The sequence below is a fragment of the Nymphaea colorata genome, chromosome 6 (genome assembly GCF_008831285.2).
Source record: "Nymphaea colorata isolate Beijing-Zhang1983 chromosome 6, ASM883128v2, whole genome shotgun sequence".
Taxonomy (NCBI): domain Eukaryota; kingdom Viridiplantae; phylum Streptophyta; class Magnoliopsida; order Nymphaeales; family Nymphaeaceae; genus Nymphaea; species Nymphaea colorata.
Genome location: NC_045143.1, coordinates 4,934,839 through 4,958,771, shown reverse-complemented (window position 1 = coordinate 4,958,771; position 23,933 = coordinate 4,934,839). Strand labels below are relative to the sequence as shown.

At 37.9% G+C, this 23,933-nt stretch overlaps 2 protein-coding genes across 5 annotated transcripts; one reads left to right on the top strand and one right to left on the bottom strand.

Annotated features, from left to right (window-relative positions):
* Nucleotides 1-719: 719 nt before the first annotated feature.
* Nucleotides 720-5,619, bottom strand: LOC116256548 (nucleosome assembly protein 1;3-like). 4 transcript variants are annotated; one of them, XM_031632945.2, is made up of 13 exons: nt 5,337-5,619; nt 5,216-5,259; nt 4,935-5,027; nt 2,699-2,791; nt 2,493-2,583; nt 2,351-2,412; nt 2,060-2,244; nt 1,785-1,962; nt 1,660-1,703; nt 1,370-1,571; nt 1,248-1,265; nt 1,021-1,127; nt 720-912 (listed from the first exon to the last, which is right to left on the bottom strand). In XM_031632945.2, the coding sequence occupies exons 1-12, from the start codon at nt 5,404-5,406 to the stop codon at nt 1,065-1,067; spliced, it is 1,143 nt and encodes a 380-aa protein (XP_031488805.1). In that variant the 5' UTR covers nt 5,407-5,619; the 3' UTR covers nt 720-912; nt 1,021-1,064. The 4 variants fall into 4 exon arrangements, with proteins under 4 accessions (XP_031488805.1, XP_031488802.1, XP_031488803.1 ...); XM_031632942.2 differs by having other exon boundaries at nt 1,021-1,130; nt 5,337-5,618; XM_031632943.2 differs by having other exon boundaries at nt 720-1,127.
* A 9,348-nt stretch (nt 5,620-14,967) lies between these two features.
* On the top strand, nt 14,968-18,668 carry LOC116255927 (cytokinin dehydrogenase 5-like). Its single transcript, XM_031632018.2, has 5 exons — nt 14,968-15,595; nt 16,109-16,236; nt 16,447-16,728; nt 17,421-17,683; nt 18,320-18,668. The coding sequence occupies exons 1-5, from the start codon at nt 14,986-14,988 to the stop codon at nt 18,651-18,653; spliced, it is 1,617 nt and encodes a 538-aa protein (XP_031487878.1). The 5' UTR covers nt 14,968-14,985; the 3' UTR covers nt 18,654-18,668.
* Nucleotides 18,669-23,933: the final 5,265 nt, after the last annotated feature.

Genomic DNA, 23,933 nt, shown 5'->3' with positions numbered 1-23,933 from the left:
GAACAAAGCATGTCATTTGGAACAAAGAAAAGATACCGTACGTCGAGAAACACTTCACATGCCAGTGCTTTGGGAAGAGAAACTGCTCGGAGTAGCGACAAGCGAAGCTTGAGAAATAATGGAAAAATATGCTGATTAGTCCTTTCTGAGTTGACCCTTGAACCTGGAGGTCACAAGTCCAACCCTCTTAGCAGGTTACCTAACGCATATTATTGAGACGAATTATTAGCGATACTCGGCCACCTAAGTGGTCTAGAATCCGACGGAAATACCAATTTTGTTGCTAAAATCATAGATGTCTAAATATGTTTGAAAAAAGGTTTCGAGTTTATCACAAGATTTTCTCAAAAGCCCACTACAATGCCAAGTCGTTGGTTCGATACTTGTACAGGTCAAGCTTATGGACAAGCTGAAGCAGGCATATAGACCCAACGGCAGGGATACTGGCCTCAGAGTTTTAAGCAGCTGTCCAAGGGACATATCCGCTCAAACTGGGACGCAATTTCCCTGAACAAATACAATCAATAAAAGAAAAAATAAAAGAAAAAAGTAACGTCCTCCATATTGGAGGGAGCAATTTCAACCTGAACATACAAAACTCATTCATTATATTAGATCATGTTGGTGCCAACAAACAAGTCTTACAATAGCAAGAGCCAGCCTGGCTACCACTCTTGAAACCAACAAGTATCTCCCCCACACCCCAAAAAATGTAGGCATCCAGCAAAGCCAAGCCAAATATTATAATAAATTATCACCGTACTAACCATTGACAAAACACAGTTCAAAAGGTTCATACACTGACAATGCAAGAACACTGCTTTCTCAATAGGAACACACATGGATGGATGAACATGATGAATTCAATCTGATCTTCTCTACTGATTACTATATGCCACCCTAGGTGGCTGTCTGAAAGGCGGAAACAAGAAAAATAATATCATTCCAAAACTCAAAACCCCTACACATGAGGTTTTTACAAAATAAAAGACACGGGCTAACCTCACTCCAACATCTCACCTCAGAAACACTAATCCCCACACATAATTGACAGCTACACAATGCTATTGCTGCTTACATTCTGGCGGGCGTTCTCCCTGTTGAGCAGCACTAGGTTGGGCACCACTCTTCTATAAAAGAAAACAGGCATTCATGTAGAGATAACACAGTTAAGTTGTCTATACCAGAAAAGAATAAACCCGGAAGTGACATAAAAAATATTAAAGGAAAAGGTTCGCATATAATACCTTCCGGCCACTGGCAGGCTGCAGGGACAGTAAATCAGCAAGTCAGCACAGTTGATATCAAGAGGAAAAAGGAGAATAAAAATGACAAAAAACAATCAGCATGAACAAGACACAAAATTTACCTTCTTTTTGCTCTTGTTTTCCTCCTCCTCATCCTCGTCCTCATCCTCATCCTCATCTTCTTCATCTTCTTCATCCTCATCTTCATCTCCTTCATCTTCATCATCTTCATCACCTTCAATATCTTCAAAGTCCTCAGCTTGGACAGCCTCCCCCGTAAACCATGATACAGCATGAGGAATGATTTTATCTCGAACAGTAGACCTGAAGCCAAATGGTCAAACATCAAAAGCATGAGAAAGGCAGAGGCATGTGTGGGTGAGAGAGAGAGATGCAGGTTTGAGATGCATACCCAATATCATAGTCCTGCTCCATTAAATTCTGCAGCTGCTCAGCCTGTCAAAAATAAGAAGAAAGACATAAGCTGCTAAAAGGAAGAAAAATGTTCACCATCTCAGCAAAAGTTCACGGGCTTACAGTATCTTCATCCATGTCCTCGTCATCATCAGGGACCTGAGGTGGGTTAAAAAAGTTAAAGAAGCTTTCACAGTCTTCAGTTTTGGTTATGGGCTTGGCATTCTTTGATCCCTTCTTTGGTTTTTTCTTCAAAACCTTCTGTGTGAGGATCTTCCCAGGATACCATTCGATCTCAGTGCTTCAAAATAATAAGAAATTTATCAGCCTTTCACAACATTTAAAATAAAAAGCATCTATGGTTCAAGAAAAATGAGCAAACTTCCATCATAAGTTACCCTATTGCTCTCTCCAATATAGGTTCGTCCTCATCGATCATATGATAAGTTTTTGTAAGGACAGAATTCTTAAAGTAGGGATTAGTTTCAAAGAAGAATTCCAGCTTGAAACCCTTTGGATTATCAATCCTAGCCCATTTAATGTCTTTGAGATACTTAAGAGCCCCTTCATCACGCTCAGAAATCTGTAACCATAGTTGCAAGGACAAACAAAGACAACAATAGACAATGAGCAGCAATTCAAATGACCGAGGCAGACAAATATGAACATTAGATTGGCATTTTTTTTACCTCTTCAGCAAGGACTTCGTTATTTTTCATTGCTGTAAGCCAAAAATCTGGAACTCCTTTCACTACAAAGTAGATCATGCAATCAACTTTAAGTGTCCAAGGAACCACAAAAACTATGAAACCAGAAAACAAACCAACATACCTTCTGCTGCTTTGTCGTCTGCAGCATTTTCTTCTGCAGGTTCACTCTTTACACTTTCAGCTTCAACAACGCCATTTACTATTTCATACCGCTGCAATTCAAGCAATGCAAATGAATACACATATAAGGGTCTTCAAAGACACAGTCGAGATATTCAACAAAACCAAATAGATTTTTAGGTCTATTAATTTACTACAATTGAATACCTTTGAGTAAAGAGGCTCATAAAGCTTCTGGTATTTAGCTTCAAGTGCTGCTCTTTCTTCAAAAAATTTTGCTTCCAGCTCATCATGTTGGGACTGCAAATTTTCAGGACCAAATATTAGTATGGAAATGCTTAGAAATACTGCATGGGTTAGTTTAGTATAAAGTTTCTATTCAAGCGCTGCTCTATCTTAAAAATTCTTCTTCCAGCTCATGAAGTTAGGACTATAAATCATCAGCACAAATATTTGTATAAAAATGTGTAAAATACTAAGATTGGGACTACATGCACATAAGCAGACAAGAGTGCATGGTTGCAAGTATGCAGCAAGAACACACAAACAGCTTCTATATCACAAAGGATTAGAGACCTAGGCAACACCACATAGAACCATTCCGGTAACTCAATCCTGAGGGATTGAAGATATAAGAATATCCAAACCAAAAAAGATCGGGAAGGATCAACTAAATATGCACAAGCAGTTGAAACAAAAACATAAAGGCAAATATATCAATAAGACCTCTTCAGAACATCATGATACTATCAGTATATAAATAAGAGCTTGTCTAAAGTATTGGTTAACTTAATTTTCCTTCATGTCTCAATGAAGCTATGGCTGCAACAAACATCATTCCTCCTTATAAGGAAGTGCCGTATCTTTCAAGAACTTGATATTTGATTTTTTTACATCATATCCACAATTACACATGCACACATGTAACTCATAAATTATGTGAGCACTTCACTTCTCACAGTCACTTTGCACCTGTACTTTTACCTGCTGATCGTGTATTTAGCTGTCAGTCATGGAAAACAAACACATCTTTCCTGTTAGAAGCAACGGACATATGGCAGTAGTAGGTCATCCAGGCCACTTCATATGACAGCCCCAGGTACTTGAAGAATGTCAATAATACTACCTAAGTTCCCCACGAGAATGGATGACCTTATGTCAAGGTCTACACATCTCAAGCAGAATAAGCACACACAAACTACATTTAATCCACTCAATACTCCCGTATGACACCTTGGTCAGAAAATGTAATTCAATCTTGCGTCTCTCAGTTCACCCTGTAAAACTCCTTTGAGTCTTCATTCCAACAGCTCATTTTTCACTTAGTTGTCAAATCCAGATTGGTGCCCATGTAGTCCGACTAGCTGGTTGGTCAGCAAGTCATGCTCTGTCAACTAGTCTCTGACATAATGTGAATTCTTCATGTAGATGTATAGGTTCCTGCATCTATGTACATACAAGTGTGTGTATGTGTATCTATAAGCTAAGGGGGATTGAAAGTGATACCTAGATAGTAATCTCTCACTATCCAAACATGGGGCTCCTAGATGCAAATCCTACACAATGTTGTCAGAATCATATCATATCATCACTGGCCAATACTAGCTGATAAGTTAGCTTTGTCATTTTTAAATCATTTTAAATTACTTTTAATTATTTTTTAAAATAAAAATGAGAAAAGGGCAAATATGAGCTGAGGCTGAAATGCTGTGCCGGTGACCAAACCGATAAGGCACCAATACCAATACTGAGAACATTGATCCCACAAACCTATCTCATATCTCGACCATGAAGGGAAACAAAATCTGGGGGGCTTCTGACAAGTATTCCATGCTTTCAGTCAGTCTTGCCCGTAATTAAAGTTTCCTTGATGGAGGTTAAAAAGCAAAGAAAGAAGCGACTGAATTTTTTGAACGCTGGAACTCGTCATGCTGGACTCAGTTTGTTAATGTAAATCAGAAAGTTTTTCCTTCGATTTTGTCCGTTTATCCCAAACTAAAACCTTGTACCCCATCTTTTAATTTCAGTTTACGATCCCGCTTTTGTAAGCCAGTCGTTTACAAGTACAGGCGGTAAGAGAAAACCGTGAAAACAAAAAGTGGACGACTCAAACATATAAAGAGGGATGGCATAATCCAACATCACGAATCAACTGTACTCAAAGCAATAACGGTGAATCTTTGCCATTATAAAGATGGAAGGCTCAATGAATAATTAATAAGGGTGGACCTCTACCATTATGAAGATTGAAGATCCAACGTGTAATTAACTTACACCAATGAAACACCACAGTCCTCAACTGAGACAAAAGCACAATCCCAAACGCCGTACTTAATGAAGAAGAAAATCTTGAACAAATAGAACCATATACCAGTCCCTTAAGGCTAACTGTACCAAAGAAACAGGGGAATGAGATCAGAAGAAAACGAAGCAAGTTGAGAACCTGAATTTCCTGCAGAGATGTGACGCGCTTGCGGACCACCGGCGACAGTGATTCGAGAAACTCTGACTGCCCCGCAAGGTTCTGCAGCTTGTTCTGCAATAAATTTTGCCCCAAAGGCAAACATCACGAAGAACAGACCCATGAATACGACAAATGAAATCGGGCAGAGGCCAAAGAAATTTCAAATATTAGGAACAACCTGAAAACGTGAAGTCCCCTACAAACCAGATAATTCGTAGATTTAGGTACCCAAAAAAAATCAAGCAAGAACTCTCCCTCACCTTTATAACGTCGACAAGCTCGGCACGATCCTCCTCACTCAGAACTACACCATAACACCAAAGTCAGAAGAAGAAAACCAGGATTCCTTTCATAAAGAGTGAGAGAAGGTGGGTGACTGACCGGCGGTGCCGAGCTCGGCCATATTGAAAGGGGCGGCGTTCTCCCCAGATCCACCATTCTTGTTGGCCATCCTCTAAACTGCACCTTCTCCTCCTCCTCCTCCAAACAAGGGCTGGGTCCGAGTGAACCCTAACAAAAACGAAACCCTAGATTTGGGGAGGACGGGAGAGTGAGTGAGAGGAGAGAGTAGAGAGGAGAGCAAGAGCGAGAGAGATAACCAAAAACCCTAGGGGCAGAGCACCGAAAGATAAGAGAGAGTAAGAGAGAGAGAGGGAATGGTAGGGGCGGGGAGAAAGGACATTTAATTATTTACTCTTTAGTCTTTACAGCGCGGGTTTTCTCTCTCTCTCTCCAAGCTCATCCTTTTTCTCCCTTTTATTCATTTTAAAATGAAATTGCAAAATAATATTAAAACAAATTCACCCCAAGTTGTTCATTTTCAGGAATATATATTTCTAGAAAACAACTTTTTTTTGTGAAAACTGCAACTCAAAAATAAAAATAATACAGTTATATTTTTTATGCGGTCTACCTTTTGATAAAATAACACAAATGGGCTCCATGTTTGTAACTTTTTCTAAAACGGGGTCCTGCTTTTGCTGACGACCGCCTAATAAGAATGATCCGATTTACCAAGTTTTACCAACGAAGCCACAGTTTCAAAGTGAAAAATATCAGACCTTCTGCCTATGAAAAAGCAGTTTACTAAAACCTAAACCACCTTTATACCATTAATGCTTTCTATGATGATATATTATATTGTTACTGATATACAAGTTGAAGTACAATGAAAATGTCATCGTAAAACACCAAAACTAACATCACACTTTTCCTCATCTTAAGATGCACTTGCCATTGATAGTAGCGGATCGAGAATCTTTTCGTTGGGAACTTATGAGGCAGCAATATAAGATGACTTAGATCTGAAAAACATTGCCCACACAAGCCCACACTTGGTTCTTGATAGAGTGTCTTTCGATATTTACATTTTCTCTCAAATTCGTCGTCGGATTTGGATGCCGGACATAAGGAAGTAGGAAATGACCTACTAAAAGCAACTCAACATCATCTACCATATATTGTTAATAGTAATCAGATTGGATTCATTGACATTTTTATAAGAATAGGGCCTTATACTATTTTTTTTTATTGATTTTGTGAGAGATTTTCTCGTAAGAGAAAGAAATAATATCAAGCTCGGTGTCATGATCATTTGCCATTTGCTTTCATCAATGCATTCCCAGAATTTCGTGGAGGTGCTCATTCTTTCACGTGGTCGTGGGTTATGGAAGCCCCAATTGTCCGAAGAAATACTCGTGTGGAGAAGATTTTATTTTGCGCGTTTCAAACGCCGCGTTGTGTATATATATGTGTGTGTTTTTTGTTGAAAAGATTAAACCGACGGCTGAAAGATTTTTCTCTCCTTTTGGTTTTGGTGGTGCATTTAGGAACATTTTCATCACCGGATTGTTATGTATAAAGATGTACACTTTGCTATTCAATTATGGCGTCGTTCTTCATTTGTTATTCGGTGACTTTGCCACCACATATGTTCACTTTCTTTATACCCTTTTTATTTTATTTTATTATGTTGTTATCTTGTATAATTCATTCTTTCTATTTTGTTTTTGCAGTTTGTTTTTGTATATAGGTGACTTTTTATTTTTAAATTTTGTTATGTATTCTTATTTTATGGGTTTTTTTTTTTTTCTCTCTCTCTCTCTCTATATATATATATATATATATATATATATATATATATATATATAGGTACTAATTTGGTAGGCACTATTGACATTCTATATGTAAATCGAAGAAAAGAGCTGACCAGCTGTTTTCATGAAGTTGAACAGATGAAATGGCAAGGGAATGACGATGTTTTTGGCCTTTCTTGTCAGTTCTATGGATGGGAAGGAGTTTTGGGTTCGACAACCAGCCAACTTTAATGAGCTGTTCTGACCTGGTCCACCTGTTCAGGTTCGGGCAATTCAAATTATATAGAGCTGAGTCCGAACCAGGTCACTTTAATTTAGTCAACCATATGTGGATGGTTGATTTAAGGCTAATTAAGGTTTGAATAGATGAGAGATCTAATATCTAAGGTTGTTTGGTGTATGCAAATGCCCACCAGATCTGGATTTAGTCCCATCATCATCTTCATCTAAAATCAAATTTTGTGGAATAAATAAATTATTTATTATTGTTATTTGGTTGAAATATGGCCAATATTGGCTGATTCAGTCCGGTCGATTGTCCGTCATCCTTTTGTGGATGTTGGAGTCTGGAGTTTGATCTATATCTAATAGGCTTCCCTAATTTCCATGAAAATCTAGTAAGTGCTTTTATCTAATTTTATTTTTCTTGAACTCTTGATCTTTTTGAGGTTATTAGTGGTAGGGCCAAAAGATTTTTCAGGGACATTTACATGTGTAACAAATAAATATCAAATGCTCTTAATGTAAAAATGAAAGAAAATTAAGAAGCTGGTGTGGGCAACTTCCTACACCAGCCTATATGTGGTTCCGCCACTGCCATCAATGCGGAAGAACTCATTTATAACTGCGCTGAGGGGCCGATACGATGCATATCACCCCTACAATCCCACACACGGAGATGTTTACAACAATGTTCAATGCATTAAGAGTTGAGCCTCTACGTATAATTACTTCCCATAAATGTGAAGACATACAGATACAAATTTGTTGAGATTAAGAAGTCTTGTCTTTTGTTGATAAAACATGAGATAAAGACATACTCATACAAATCCAATTCAAATGATTAGGGGCGGAGCGGGGATTTTTTGAGGAGCGGGCCAAACGATTCAAGTAGGACCAAACTAAACCTGAATCCAAAAAATACATTATGCAACTAAAAAATTTCAATATTTTTAATATATTTTTTTGTTTTTCGATTAGCTGGGGTGGCCTAGGCGGGGCCCCCTTCCTTGTGCCCCTACTAACGATAATCCACCTATAAATTTGAGCTTGTTTGAAAGGAAAGGATGCAAGAGTATGAGTATTTGGGTCAAGATCAGCCACTCTGGTCGAGTGACATAGTATTGTCCCCTCCTTATATGACCACATCCCACAGCATGGGCCCATTAAAACATGGCTGCCTTTTCATAAAAAGGGAAAGGCTTCTGGAAGTTTTGTGTAGGTGAAAGGAGGTGTGGGCAATTGCCCACACAGTCACAGAAAAACCTCAAGGTAATTTTTCTCATTTACATATTGATGTCTCTTGAAAATATAAATCTTATAACTAGTGCATCTTAACCAGAATTTTCTCCCCGCGCTCCTGGATCCATTACATGGGTCAAGCATAGTACAGTCTTATCCGAGTGCAAGCTTTGGGAAGGAGATCTACGACCTGGGTTGGATATGGGTACTTGATGGATTTGCTTTGATTAGAACAAGATCATTTGCTAGGGAAACACAACTAGGGTTGTCCAAAATGGTCGGATTATCTTTTACTATATCCACTTTATCAAATGATCACATATTTGGATTCAAATTCATGTTCGAATGTGAATGAATAAAACTCTGTACCATATCTGAATCTAATTTCTAAGTTCACAACCTCAACCCTATCCAAATTTGATTTTCATCTCAAGATATGAGTCTAATCAAACTTTTAGATACACGACCGAGTCCAGACCGCACCATAATATGTTAAGATTCAACCGACTTCGAAAACATATAGAGTCAAAATGTGTGTTTATTTATTTGAAATCTAAACTGAATCCAGTTAGATACTTAAAACTGACTCTGATTAAATACTTGTTTGAAACTGAATCTGAACTCGATCAGATGTCGTTTCTTAAATCCGAATTTGATGAAGCGTCCTCTTGACCGTGTTCCTGTTTCAGGAAGGAGCCACAAAGTGGGTATTTCACTGGAGTAGTAGACCTCCTCTCTAAACTCTAATGGATGAGACTTCTGTCCCATCACGATTTTAACTTGTGCACATCACTACGAGAAACTGATGCAGATGGTGAATCAGACAAGAACAGAGATGACAGCGGTCTGAATCCAAGTGAATCTCAAAGAAGACAGAACAATATGGTAAATGTAATTGCAGCAGAAGGAAAGGTGAATCAAAGAGCAGTGCGCGTTGCTGTTCTCGTTCCAGAGACATCTGAGTTGATCTCGTTTCATCAGGAAGCTTTGCCGTCCTTGCTGCGTTTTCTCTGTGCTCTGCTCGTTCCTGCATTCATGTGCATTCTTCAAGTTCTTCATACAAAAGCTCCTCGATGGTTCAACTCCAAAGATAAGTGTTTCATTTTTCCCCTTGATTCCTTCTCCTACAATCCTGCAAGATTTTGACCATCAGTCACTAAACCTGTAAATCCTTAAGACCAAACATGGCCCTTGAATAGGGTTATGACCCAAATGAATCTTCGGGACCAAACAAAAAACGATATCCGAAACTGATAACATGAAGGTGCAAAATCTAAAAATCAAATGGAAGAAAACCTACATTCAACCGTTTATCAGAGCACAGAAATCACGGAGAGATTATTTAGCATTGAATCATCCTCAGCATAGACATCAACATGCAGAAGAGCAAGAAGAAGAGCATGGTGCGCATGTCATATAAGCTATAGTTCTCAGAACAGTTCAAGTCACGAAATTTATAGCTGCTGAATATATAAATCAGCTTCTCCTTCTATTTCCTAAAAGAGAAAACCGCTTTAGAAGCAACTCCATGAACATAAACCCAGCTTTCAACTTGTACTGATTCTGCATCTTTCATACGGACTACTGTTATCACAAGCAGAGATGATACATATTGCAGGTAAGGTGGCTGAGGATTGAATGGTGAGCGAGAGAGGGGATTCAAGGTTGATCATGATCAGTAATGGGGATGGATGCAGTAGTGAGTTTAATGGCAACAATTCGAGATTATCTTCGTATGAGAACAGCACCATCCTCTGTTGCTTTGAGGTTTGCAAATGCTACTGACCAACATCTTCATTCGAATAATTCAGCTGCTATGACAATACAAATTCTCACACTTGTATGTGTGAGAATTTGAAACATCTAGATGGCCGAAGGAATACATGCATATACGATAAGCCTTTAGGTGCTAAACTCATGAAGTATCATGTTAGCCATTCATCTTTTTGAAATCGATGACTCATAATACATCAAGGAGAAAAATGAGGTAAGGTATTTCAGTCGCATAACATTAATTAACAATTTTTTCTCCTTGATTTTCTCTCAATAATCCATCTTTAAAAAAAAAAAAGGCCGGAAAAACCAGACCTCTTGATTTCTATATATATAAGAAATTCAGTATATTCCAGACCATCTAGGGCATGGATAAAAACCAGACCTCTTAAATTCTTATTAATGAATATTTTGAAGAAAATATGAACGTTCAAGAATGTTATATATGAACACTAATTTAACATAAAACAACTCTCAATTGAAGTTGCACTTACAAAAAATATTGATTTTTCTACTAGTAAAATTTTGATGTTACAAGAGCCGTTTATTTTTCTATCTCTATAAAAATATTATTAGGCTTAAAAAGAATTAACTTAATCAAGCATCATTAAGATCAGATCTGTACAATTGGATTGTAGAAAAAGGTGTTTTAACAATTTGACATAAGGAGACTGGTTTTTGTCCCTGACCTAGTGGTATGGGATCTACCAATTATATGTGTGTGTGTGTGTGCGCGCGCACAGTGGATTGGTGCACTTATGTAACATGTTTCTGTGCCCTTGGAGGGCATCATGGGGATATTAGTAGGTTTATATATACATATAAGATTCACAAATCATGTCTTCTCTACTATGCAGTCTGTGTGATGCACAGTGATGTAAGTTGTTACATGAAACTAACCATATAAAAAGATATACATTTGATTTTATTTATATAAAACTTGAGCATTTTGCATTCTTTTATATGGTTCAATTTGTGAGGACCATCACAACCTGCATGTGAGACTGAGACAGAAAACAATATAAAATTTGGAACCGACCATCTATATTTGGCGATTGACTTAATTATTTAACAAAGTCTAGGTAGCTAGCACACATTATGTATATAAAAGAGTCTTAAATATGGCGGCAGCTAGCACATCCCATGTACATAAACGGAGCTTAAATATTGCTGCCCAACAGACAATGGTTGTACATCCAGCCACCGCTCGTACTCTTCTTTCATGACATCCTACTATTTGAATATAGTGAACGATCAAATTTTTGGAAACTAAGTGGAGACAAAAAAGGTTTCACGATTTTTAGACTTATTTAAGGATTTATTGATAAAAAAAAATTAAAACCCTTAGTTGTATAACTGTCATAAAATCCAATATACAGCTCAGATTTTGATCATTCAACATCCTACCATATGCTTTATAAAATTGCATACATATATATATATATATATATATATATATATAAAATTTAGTTACTGTTCTTCAATTAAAAATTTTTAAATTTTAACCATGAAGCAACATTAAGTATATGACAGTATTGAGCTCTCCCATTTGACTCAAAAATTGAAGCTATTACATACACAATTGCTAAAAGCATCATAAACCTTTACTATACCATAAACTGTCTATATGTGTGTGTGTGTAAAAGATCCAATTTTTTAAAGAATCTTTATTTCATAAATATCTAAATTTATCCTGAAGTTAACATAATCAAAGTTCACATCGATATTAATTGGTAGTGCAAGATCTTTGTACTGCTGCTGGTACTACTAAGAACCCAAATCGATCATGGGGAACAAAGCTTTATACGTCATCGATTAAACCGCGTTGCACTGGATTACGCGGCAGCCCTTACGTTGCACCAAGACCACGGCCAACAACTGTCATTTATTTTTCCAGAAAAGTTTGTCATCAAACGGAAGCTTTCAAAAGATGTCAACGGGTCACATATCAGATATATTCATACGTTCGGATTCAAATTCATAGTTGAATACAAACAAAGAAAGGTCATATCTTAATCCAATCCAAAATTCACGATTCAAATCTGATTTATATATTCATATCCAAATCCAAATATGAATTTTGAACCGAATTTGCCAATTTGTCAACCGCAGCAAAATAAAGTGTCTTGAAGTTAAAATTAAAAGTTAGGAGAGAGGAAATGGTTTCTTACGATAAAAGATTTCTCACCGATCAGTACTGCTTGCTGTGGGTTTGAAATCTAATACACTGTTCATATATTCGATACCCCTTGATCACAAGACATACGCCATGTTAGAAAATGAAAAAAAAAAAAGATGGGTTCTCCCAAATTTAGTATGTAGTGGGAATTTTTTAAAGACTCGTTAACTAATCTTGAAGGTATTTTTGTCTTTTCTTGGTTAAGGCCCGATCAAACGCGTGTAACAATTTCCACAAGTGGGGTTTGTCTCCCCTTGATTAGAGATATATGACAACAAAATGTTCCGTATATCAAAGTTTGTCTCATTTATGGATTTTCATTCACTTTTGAATGAAAGAGAATGATTCGTTAAAGAAAAACTAACGAACTGATGATTAATTTTTTCTGTCATGACAAAAACGTTTTTAACTTAAACCACTGGCGGCCAGATTTTTTTGCTATGGGACACTGTTATAAAAATTCTCAGGGCACAACATATATAAATAATTGTAAGAAATCTATGTAAAAATATGTAAGAATAAATAAAAATGTTGTTGCTGGGGTGGGGTGGGCAACTGCCCATGCCAGCCTATATGTAGCTTCGCTACTGACTCAAACTATCGATGATCACCCAAATAAGATAAGAATTTAAGAATATGAGTTCTTCACTACCAGTTGTCTTGGTTCATAGTTTTTCTAGGTACAAATAAAAACTGGTCGCAAGACAGGCTTGGGAGCACACCAAGTTTGGAACCGATGATGTGCCTCATGCATGCTGCTTCCCCCCCCCCCGACCATTTATGCTACACTCCTTATACAAGTTGAGACATTCACAAAGCCAAGCCTTAGAGCCCCATATCAATGAAAAAATATGCCTTAAAGAGTTGAAGTAACACTTTTGTGTATGTGAAGAGGACTCAAAGAAAAATTTTACATATATTAATTATTGAGTAAAAAATAAATGGTTTAGAAGCTTGGATGCCTTAAGTACTAATGCTCCCAATCCATAGACTTATTGGTTATCAAGATAAGTTAATTACATTTTGGGTTATGTTCTACTAAAAGACAAAGCAGTTGAATTATCGTCCTCAATTCGATTCCCATAATTCATACTTCTCTGTACTGCAAATAGTGGCATGCATGATACTTGAGTTGAAAGGTGTACCATAGAACTATCTCGGCTCGAAACAACCCTCAAAACCCCCTAAATCATCATACATAACTGATATAAAATCCAAATCATATATACGGTCTCAAAACCAATGTGTTAGTCTCAAGAAACGTGGTGCACGGATAATCCTATATCGATTATTTTGAAACAAAGGTCTAAAAAAAACTCTACGTAAAAGATCTTTTTAATCAATATGTACCAACTTGGCCGCCATATTAAAGAATTCGTGGGAGATTATGAAATAAAAACTCTACTCAAGTTTTCCTTAGCCAACTTAAAAAAAAAGGACTTTGTCTAACACCCGCCTCATGTGTTCAACCCCTCACAAGCCCGCCGTGCCCATTCCCAAGGGCAAAATAAAAATGCTAAAAAGGCAACGCATTGGTACTTTCCTTTTGTCCTTATAAGACCACTTTTTTTTTGGGCTCAACACATAACCAACTTGGAGCTTGAGTCTCTTGTGTGACATGCAAAGCTTCTTGACTAGAACGATGCTTCGGAGTACGCTAATCAAAAGCTTCTAACTCTTGCAGGCCTTTCAAATTTAAAAGATTATAAGACAAGACTGTATATATATACATAGAAAAATTAGACGGCAAATCTAGTTTTTTAGAGCCACCAAGTTATAAGCTGTTCGATTTAAGTTGATGGACTGTGAAGAAAAAAACAAGAAGAAAAATGTGATATATTAATTCATAATTTTTTCTTTTTGTATTTTTTTCAACCTTTTATTTGTTTCATATGAATAATCCTGGTTAGATGGACAAACGACTCAATAGTCAACATTTATATATATTTATATATATATATATATAAGAGAGAGAGAGAGAAAAAAAGAAGCAATGTCTTCTACCATTTTGTTTGAACCGTTCAAAATCTGTATGGAGGCAGCTTTATCTGTGGGCAAAACCAGGCATTACTGTTGGCCCATGCATGACAAAAACTGACATCAAGGACGATCACATAGATTTGGAAGAAAAGAGACTTCTTCCATAAACTCATTTTCAGCTTCCACATATGGGGATTTGTATAATATTTAAAAATTTCATAGTGAAATGTAAGCAGAATCCGAATCTCTTGTGGCGACTTTGAGAGAGCCAATGTTTTTTCAAACGTTCTGTTGCCGCCTCAGTGTGAAACCAAAATCTGTAACTATCGATCTTCCGTTCCAGATCTTCCGAATCTTTCACTTCCACGGAAAAAAACAAATAAAGTTTGGCCGTACGTTGATCTTCCTGCGGAGATCTCCTTCCTGCAACCAAAGATTTTCCTCCATCACTTTCTCTTACCTGTGTCTATATAAACGCTCGAGAAATGTTGCCTGCCATCATCCCAGATCACCAAAACCAGTATCCTTTCTCTATCACAATATGTATTCTCCTACCACCTTCTTCACGATCACGCTGATCGTAGCAGCAAACCTGATTGCTGCCACAGTTGGTTTTCCTGTGCCATGCCTGCCCTCCTTCCCCGATGACTTATCCGAGCAGATAACAAGCAACTCTACTGCTTTGTACCATGCTTCCATTGATTTTGGCAATATGACACAAGTTTACCCCGCCGGCGTCCTCCGCCCGGCCTCCGACGTTGACATAGCGAAACTCATTAGCTACTATTACCAATCTTCTTGCCCTGTCCGGGTATCAGCCAGGGGACATGGACACTCCATACACGGCCAGGCGCAGGCGGCCAACGGCGTGGTCGTGGAGATGAGGTCCTTGCATGACAGCAAAAATAGTAGTATCTTTGTTTCCTGCCGTGATGGTAGCCATGGCAGTGACTGCTATGTGGATGTGGGGGGCGGGCAACTGTGGATAGAAGTGCTGCTTGCCACCACCAAGCACGGGCTCGCGCCGAGGACCTGGACCGACTATTTGTACCTCACAGTTGGCGGGACTCTCTCTAATGCAGGAGTCAGTGGCCAAGCATTCCGTCGTGGTCCTCAGATCAGTAATGTGCTCGAAATGGACGTCGTCAATGGTAAACGATCATTGTGCCTGTATCTCGCTTTTGTTCACGTTAATCTATAGTGCTCTACTGTGTGTTTATATATATATATATATATATATAGTGCATCGATTGGATCCAATCCATGGACGGTTAGAAAAATAAAAAAAGATATGGATATTTTTATCATCTAACATTAGTTTATAAGTTTTTTTTATTATTTTTTTCTCAACATCTCTCTACTTTAAATGAACCTAGAGTTATCCTTTCACCGTATATATATACAAAGAATAGCCAGCATTGGATATCCATGTACGGGCTCAAGAATAAGACTACAACGTTATGAAAATTTGAAGCACAAGAGAACAATTCTCTGCGCATGATTAGGGATACCTGGCAGAAGATAATAGCTAGTTTATGTTATTCCGGAAGCACGTGGTTCTTAGTTTTGTTTTTCTTCCGTCGTGCAATTGTTTGCAGTGATTCCTTTTTTTTTATACGAAAATGTAATTGTATTAACTGAGGAAATCTGCACTTGAATTACAGGAAAGGGGGAGATCTTGACGTGCTCACCAAACCAGAATTCCGACTTGTTTTATGGAGTTCTTGGAGGGCTTGGGCAATTTGGTATCATAACGAGAGCGAGAATTACTCTTGAGAAGGCTCCGGAAATGGTATGTATGGCAGATCGTGAGCTAGTTCACATCTAAGTTTAACTGAAAAAATAAATGTTTTAAACTATAGGCTGAAGAATTAATGAATGAGAGTTTCTTTCTTATTCTTCTTAAAGGGAGAACTGCAATCTCTGGTCAGCTGCAAGTAATTCTACGCTTCATTATATACACAAATGTGGTACTCAACTGTCCATGTATGTACTGATTCAGGTGAGATGGCTGAGGATGGGATACACCAATTTTACTGAGTTCTCGAAGGACCAAGAATATCTTATATCCCTAACTCGCGAGGAAGACGGTGGATTCGACTATGTCGAGGGGGCGATCGTGATGGGTGCAAATGGCTGCAACAGTAACTCTAACGGCAACAACTGGAGATTATCTCCATTTAAAGACTTCCCTCAATTCGAAGCAACTGAAGACACGATCTTCTACTGCTTAGAGGCCGGCAAGTACTACATGAATTCAACCGACCAAAATCTTGTAGATGAGGTAAAATTCTCTCCACGCACTTCCAATAAAGACATGCTGCTAAGATGTGTTGCACCAACCTTATGATGATACACATACAGAAGATCTGATCGTCAACCGACCATATATGCGGCTTGACTTAACCTGTTGGGCCGAATGAACAGATAGTTATGGACACCGGGATGCATCATGCACAGCCTCTGATGCTTGACATATAAATTACTGATGCCTCTGGCCCACTCTTAAGGATAGGCACCATGCACACAGGCGTGTGCACCTTTACATCATCATAGACTTGCATATAACCAGCTTCCCTCTTAAACCTGAATATAACTGCTTAAACCTAGTTGGTCATCTATATGATGTGAAAGAGTAACCACTTTCATATATATACACACACTTTTTGTCCAAGTATGGATGATAGAAGGATAGGATCTCGTCACCAGATTCGGTGCCTGGTTCCTAGTAAGAATGTTCTATTTTTTAATATATTTGGTATGCGATTGGGTTACGTGTACTGATAAACATATGGATATAAAAACAAGGAGGGCGGTGCCCGCCGGCCATGCAAGTGACTCATTGAATATATATATATATAAGTATTAGATGATAATGTCATTATTATAAGTGAGCGGTTTATGATATGAGACCTCTTGATGGTTGGTCTCACCTCAAACATGCTAATGTGGGTCTTATTGTTATGTCTTTTACAGGAGGTGAAGCGACTGACCAGCGAGCTGCACTATATACCAGGGATGTTGGGCAGCAAGGACGTGACCTATATAGATTTCTTGGACAGGGTTCACCAGGGTGAGCTGAAGCTCAGGTCACAGGGCCTGTGGATCGTTCCACACCCATGGCTCTGCTTGTTCGTGCCTTCTTCCAGGATCTTGGAGTTCCACGATGTGGTTTTCAAGGGAATACTGTCTCGGAACACTTCCGGGCCGTTGCTCTCCTACCCATTGAACAGAAACAAGTGAGTGTTGAATTTGAATTAGAAGAGAAGAGCTCACGCTCAACTTTCGAAAACATATAAGAAAAGGACGAATGCGAGAGAATCATATGTGCCGTGCGTATTGCAGTTAATTTGCTAATTAATACGTTTGATCATGATAAATGAAGTTACAGATGTGATGGGCACCGGTTAAAATGGTGTATAATTTTGTTGGTAGTGTCTAAAAGATCAATACAATATGGAAACCATTTAACACGATCACAATGTGGCGAAGGCCAATATTATTTCCAAGTTTTTCACTGTTAGGAGGACGATTATCCCCCACTGAAGTTAATTAATTTGTCTATTGCACATATAAAAACTACATAAAATTTGGTAGCTTTGAATCTGTTTTGTATATCTAGAAAATTCCAATTTTTCTTTGAAATCTTCTGTAAAAGATAATCTATTGCACGTTCTAAACATGAGCTAGATCAATATTTTTGCACACAAGCTAGATTATATTCTCAGCCGGCTTAGCATATAGGCATTCTAGCATGAATTGGAATAATATTCTTGGCCCAGCATGGACACACAGTTCCACTTGCAGGGTTCACATCTGTGGATTCAAATGGATTCCTGATGACTGTACCTGCACTTTGTCAAAAATTGGTGCAGGTGGGATCAGAGGATGTCTGCTGTAGTGCCGACAGAGGAGGTGTTTTACTCGGTGTGCTTGCTGAGATCTGCAGTGGACGACTGGGAATTCTACGAAGAACAGAACAGGCAGATTCTGAGAGCATGTGACGAGAGGAAGATTGAGGTGAAGATGTACCTCCCCCACTACACGGAGGAAAGAGAGTGGAAGAGACACTATGGTGAAGAAAGGTGGGCCATTTTGTTGGAGAGGAAAGCTAAGTATGATCCCAGAGGCATCTTGGCCACTGGTCAGAAGATCTTCCCTTTCCCACTCCCGTCTTCGATCTTTCAAAATTCTACAGTTCTCAACTAGTAGTCTATCTTTTTCTTCCGATCTTTCTGTAGTGAAGCACATATATTATATATCTGTAATATTAGTTTTATGTAAGTTCACTCTCTCTTTCTTATGTTGAAATGACATTAATATTTATTTGGTAAATGGGAGATTCTACCTTCTGAGCAACCAAAAAAACGAGAACAATTATATAAAAAAAAAAGGGTAGTGTGGAAGACACTTCCACGGCTAATCAAAGAGTAAAATGGACCCCCGATGCAGAACAGATGAGAATGGAATGCATATGTCTCAGGCAATCTCTGACGATGGCATATAACTGAACTCTAAGCAAGTGAATAGAAGTAAACAGTTCTTTCCACAATAATTATTTTCGATCATTTAAGATGCTGCCCTCCAAGAAAACGATGTCTTCAAAATGGACAATTCGAAAATTTCTGTCTTGTAGTCGTGTTTTGGCTAATCAAAAGTTTTCATTCTTATCAAATCAGCACGGTCTTTTGCCACCATATATCGGTGAAATCTGTAGAACAATGAAATACACTTCATCATCCCTTTCAATAACCTGTGTCGGATGGTAAGAGGGAGTTGTAAGTTTCAAAGTCACTAGTTTTCTAGTACCCTGGCCCTTTCATGCATGCTTCTTCTCGCTGTTTAATAAATTAAACGAAATAGTCTGCTAATTAAATTTATACGTAATACGAGCAATTTTGATCTGCACATCTTTCAACCATGGAAAGTTTATGGGTGCTTGTCTATAAGCTTCAAGATGAAGCTTTTGCCTGACCCCAACATCATAAAAAATGCCACTCGTCTGTATATTCCAAAAAAAAAAGGACTTGGGAAACTAACAGAATTAAGTTTAACAACAGTAATAATAGTAACAGTAATAGTAGCACTACAAGAAAGAGAGAATTCATCAACACCTGGAATGGCAGACGTCCTTGAAAGTGCATTTTTACTGACGTTCAGGAAGCTGTGCGGCGACGAAGATTATGTTTCACCAACATTGTCGATGCGAATCAGTCTTCACCGATGCGTGTCGAGAAAATGTCGTTGAAATTGAGCTTTTACTGATATCCGCATGAAAGTAACAACAATCGGAATAATAGGATAATTTCAAAATGAAGAGTGCGTTTCCGAAAGACAAGCCAAAGAACATGGAAAGACAAATGTTGACCTTGATTTAGATCCCAAAAACAAAAAGGGAATGAAGGATCTGCTTCAGCATCAAATGAATTAAGCAGCCTTTCAGATCAACCGAATCAAGATTAACATGTTCTAAAAAAGCAAAAGTCATTTTTATATGTGAAAGTAAGCATTCACATCCAAAAGAGAATTGAATCCCACGACTCATCTTTGCTTTTCCTTCCTTTTCCTGAGGTGATGTGCTCTGGAAAGTGAGGTGTATGCTCTTTTCCTCATAAGATATGCAAGATATTGACATGTGCAATGCAATGGCTGAGCCGAGAATTTTTAGTTATGGGGCACTTGCATAGGTGACACAAATTTGGTGTGGTTATTGCATATAATTTTAAAGCCATAACAATGTAAGATTGAAATATTATATAGCTCATGTGGTCAGTAGCCCACCCTAGCCAACAAGTAGCTCTGCTATGTGAGCCGTTGTGTACTAATGTCCGTGCTTGTTTCCATCAATGAATAAGAAAACTGTGATGAATAGGAAAACGTGAAAGATTCTTATTTCATGTTTCCATGTTGATGCCCAATAAACTCCCGGTGTGAAAAAGATGTCACAGCACCAGAAGCGATTGATTGAATGATAATTCATATAACATCATTCTCAACGTAGGGGGCGACTATGCGTCTGCCCCTTGTCTTCTAATTCTTCTCAAATTTGAACCACAACCTTTCCGAAACCACTACTAAAACTAATCAGCTGGATAGACCAAATACATGTAAATCTTGGAACTTTTGAAGCCAGGATTATCTTAGCCCGGATTAAGTCCACTTGCAGTACCTTTTGATCGATCGGTGCTCGATAATATGGATAATCAGACACTTCTGCAGAAGATCCCATGTGGATTAAGCAGATCTGTTCATCTGTTGAATCTATTCCTAAAGGAATCTCGGATCCCTATCATCCCCTTGTCTCAAAATCAGTGGCAGAGCCACATGGTGACTCTTGAAATTTCTTTATTTTTAAATAGACAGTTTAAAACATTTATCTTTATAAGTATATAAAAGTGTCCCATGAAATATGAGTTTTTTAAAACAAATACCTATCTAACCAATTTTTCTGACTCGGCCACTGCTCATGATCTTGACCGAGATCACAGTAGTGGATTCAACCTAGCTGAATAATGGTTGCGCTGGAGATTACAAAGAAGATATGATTTGTCAAAATATTCTACGCATGAACCGCTTGTTCCCTTGAGGGACTTAGCAGATGTAATGAACATCTTAATACGCAAAGCATGGACGCAAAATTGACGGCTCTCAACCTCAGTCTTACTGAAAAGCAAAACCACTGTCGCGGATATCCTTGTCGAATTTTTATCGGCCAGATTTTTACAAGTATTAGTCGAAAAAACTGTTTTTTTCCAAGAAATTCAAGAACAACAAATACGAAATTTGAGTTTTCCACTAATTTTCTTACAAAAACATCGATCACAGTTCAAAATATTTAGTAATATGTTAAAAGAAACCTCAAAAAGATTAAGTTATAATATCTCAATTTTTTTCTTTTGAGAATGGGGAACAAGAAGAGAAAAAGATAAAACGTATATTTTCATTTTCTTCTTCTATCAAAATTAATGTCGTGATATGTTCTTTATTTTTTTTTTTCCCTTTCAGCAACAAAATTCCTAGAAAGCTATCTTAAAGTACTCTCATGTGATGTGTCCGTACCAACTAAGACCTCGGCCACCAAGCTAACATAATATATGTCGTATTACATACAGAACCTCCCTTAATGTGATTGTTTCAACTTTGATCGCTTCAGTATCATCTAAAAAGTTCAACTAGGGAACATATTCTTTGTCTTTGGCCGGGCCGGAAATTAGCTTGATATTTGTTTTACCTAGAACTTGACTTGACCGGCTACTTTGCCCCTCCATTTAGCAGCCCTTGTTAATTTGGATTAGGTGGGTCAAGGAGAAACAGGTTTTCTTGGTTCGTCTCTATGAAAATGTGTACATAAACAATTAAATATGGTTACCTAATTTAGAATCTCATTTGATTCTGCAGTTTTTTTCAAAGTCTTCAATGTATATGAGACGGTTAACAAGTCATTCTCACACGATACACAATCAACTTTCATTAAGAACACTTATGTCTTCATCTCATCCCTTGCATGTGGCATCAGGGAGAGAAGATTTTTTTCAAGGGTGGGCCACACAGCCTAACCTTTAGATGCCCGTGGGGTCAAATTAAACTCGAATTCAAACAATACATGGGAAATTTTCAATTTTTTTAATGTAATTTTTTTTTTCAATTCGCTGAAGTGGGGCCATGGCTCCGACAGGCAAGTTGGGGGCACGTTATCCAGCATGTTTCCAGTTCAACCCATAGGGGTTGCTTGTACCAAGAAAGGGATGGGTTTGTACACGTAAGTTGAAGTATGTGGAAATCCCACCAGCTACTCGAAGCTGATTATATATGCACTCCAGTGCAAGATTTTTTTCATGCACCAAAATGTCTCCACAAAAATACAAAAAAAAAAAAAAACCTTTTCATAAGGGTAAACAAGGATTGTAAAAAAATCTAAAATCTCACTTTTGGTGTATATTTATTGTGTGAAGTACAGTGGTGCGCACACAACTCAATCTCCCACCTAGCACCGATGCAGCTCTAGACCTTGGGGGCAAAGGGGAGGAGGGGAGCTTTGGCTCTCGTTCAGGTGGTGGGATAACTCTCCTGCTCATCCGATCCGAATTGGGGTGACACCATCGATGAAAACTCAAGTTAAAATTAACCCAAGTGCGCAGTTTAACAGGGCTACTTTGGTTGGACATGCAAATTAAGAAGTTAAGTTATTAAGAAAACTAAGTAAGTTGGCCTAATATGCCAAAACTTTGAGTACCATATAACTGATTATCTACGCGCATGTATATGTGCACAAGTACGCATTCGACAAATTATTTACTAATCGAAGAAACATACACGTATATATAAGGAATTTCTTTCGCTTATTTCCAGTTGTCTGATATTCATTGACCAAAAAATCGCTAGACATTTTTGGAAAACTTTGGATTCATTCTCCAGCATTCAGGTCAGGTACATCTAAGCCTGCAGAAAATAAAAAAATTAGGAATGGAGCCGGGAAAGATTTTTTTTTTTTGTCTTATAAAGAAAAATGTGAAATTTTTTTCACTAGCTTTGGCTAAATTAATATAATTTTTACAGGAGCCAATTTAAAAGTTTGAAAATGTTAGCTAGCAAGTTTTCATCGGAACCTATCAGCTGATATATAACGTATTTAACTTGTACAATACATGGATGCTTCTAGTTCTCTTTATTTTTAATTTTTGAATGAATTTATTAAATTTTAAACTAATATTTAAGTTCATAACATCGAAAAGTGTCTGTACGGACTGATAAATGTAACTATAAACTACATTCATGAGCAAATCGATATATTTATGGCGCCAAATACTGCTTTTTTACAACATTAGATGCGCCCCGGATACTAAACTGATCTTCGATCTTGACTTGCTTCAGTTCGCAGATCTTAATTAAACAAAACGAAAAACTAAAAAATTTCAGGAAACATTGGATGCCGGAGCCATCGATCTTCCACTGGCCCATCTCGTGAAATATCAAACAGTGAATTAATATTGGCGTTGACGTGCAAAAATTTCCTGGTAGGAGAAACTAGTCAAGCACAAAACACGTTGATAATAATAATATACAGCAAATTAAGCAACGCAAGAATTGTAGAAGACAATCGAAGAACAAATTGTCCAGCTTGCCACCTGTGGCGCGTGCAAGACTAAAGATACTGCATATCTTACAACAAGCTGGTTTGGTGGAAAAAATCTGTCCTCAAGTATAGAAAAAAGATTATCTCCGGACACCAAATAGACAAGATCTTCCATTGCTGAAGATTCTCTTAGTCGCCATGATAACCTCTGCAATGACCCTGTGCATGCGAATCTTCGATTACGTTCACATCTGGGAAAAGGAAAAGCCAGCGAGTCATTTTCCCTGCAGAAACTGTTTGCTGTTCTTGTAGAGCAATCTTCGATTGCCGAATGAGTCATCGTCTTCCGTTATCACGTGAAAAAACAGATTATCAACAAGACGAATAATGACGACCAACGCTATATCTTCTGTCCA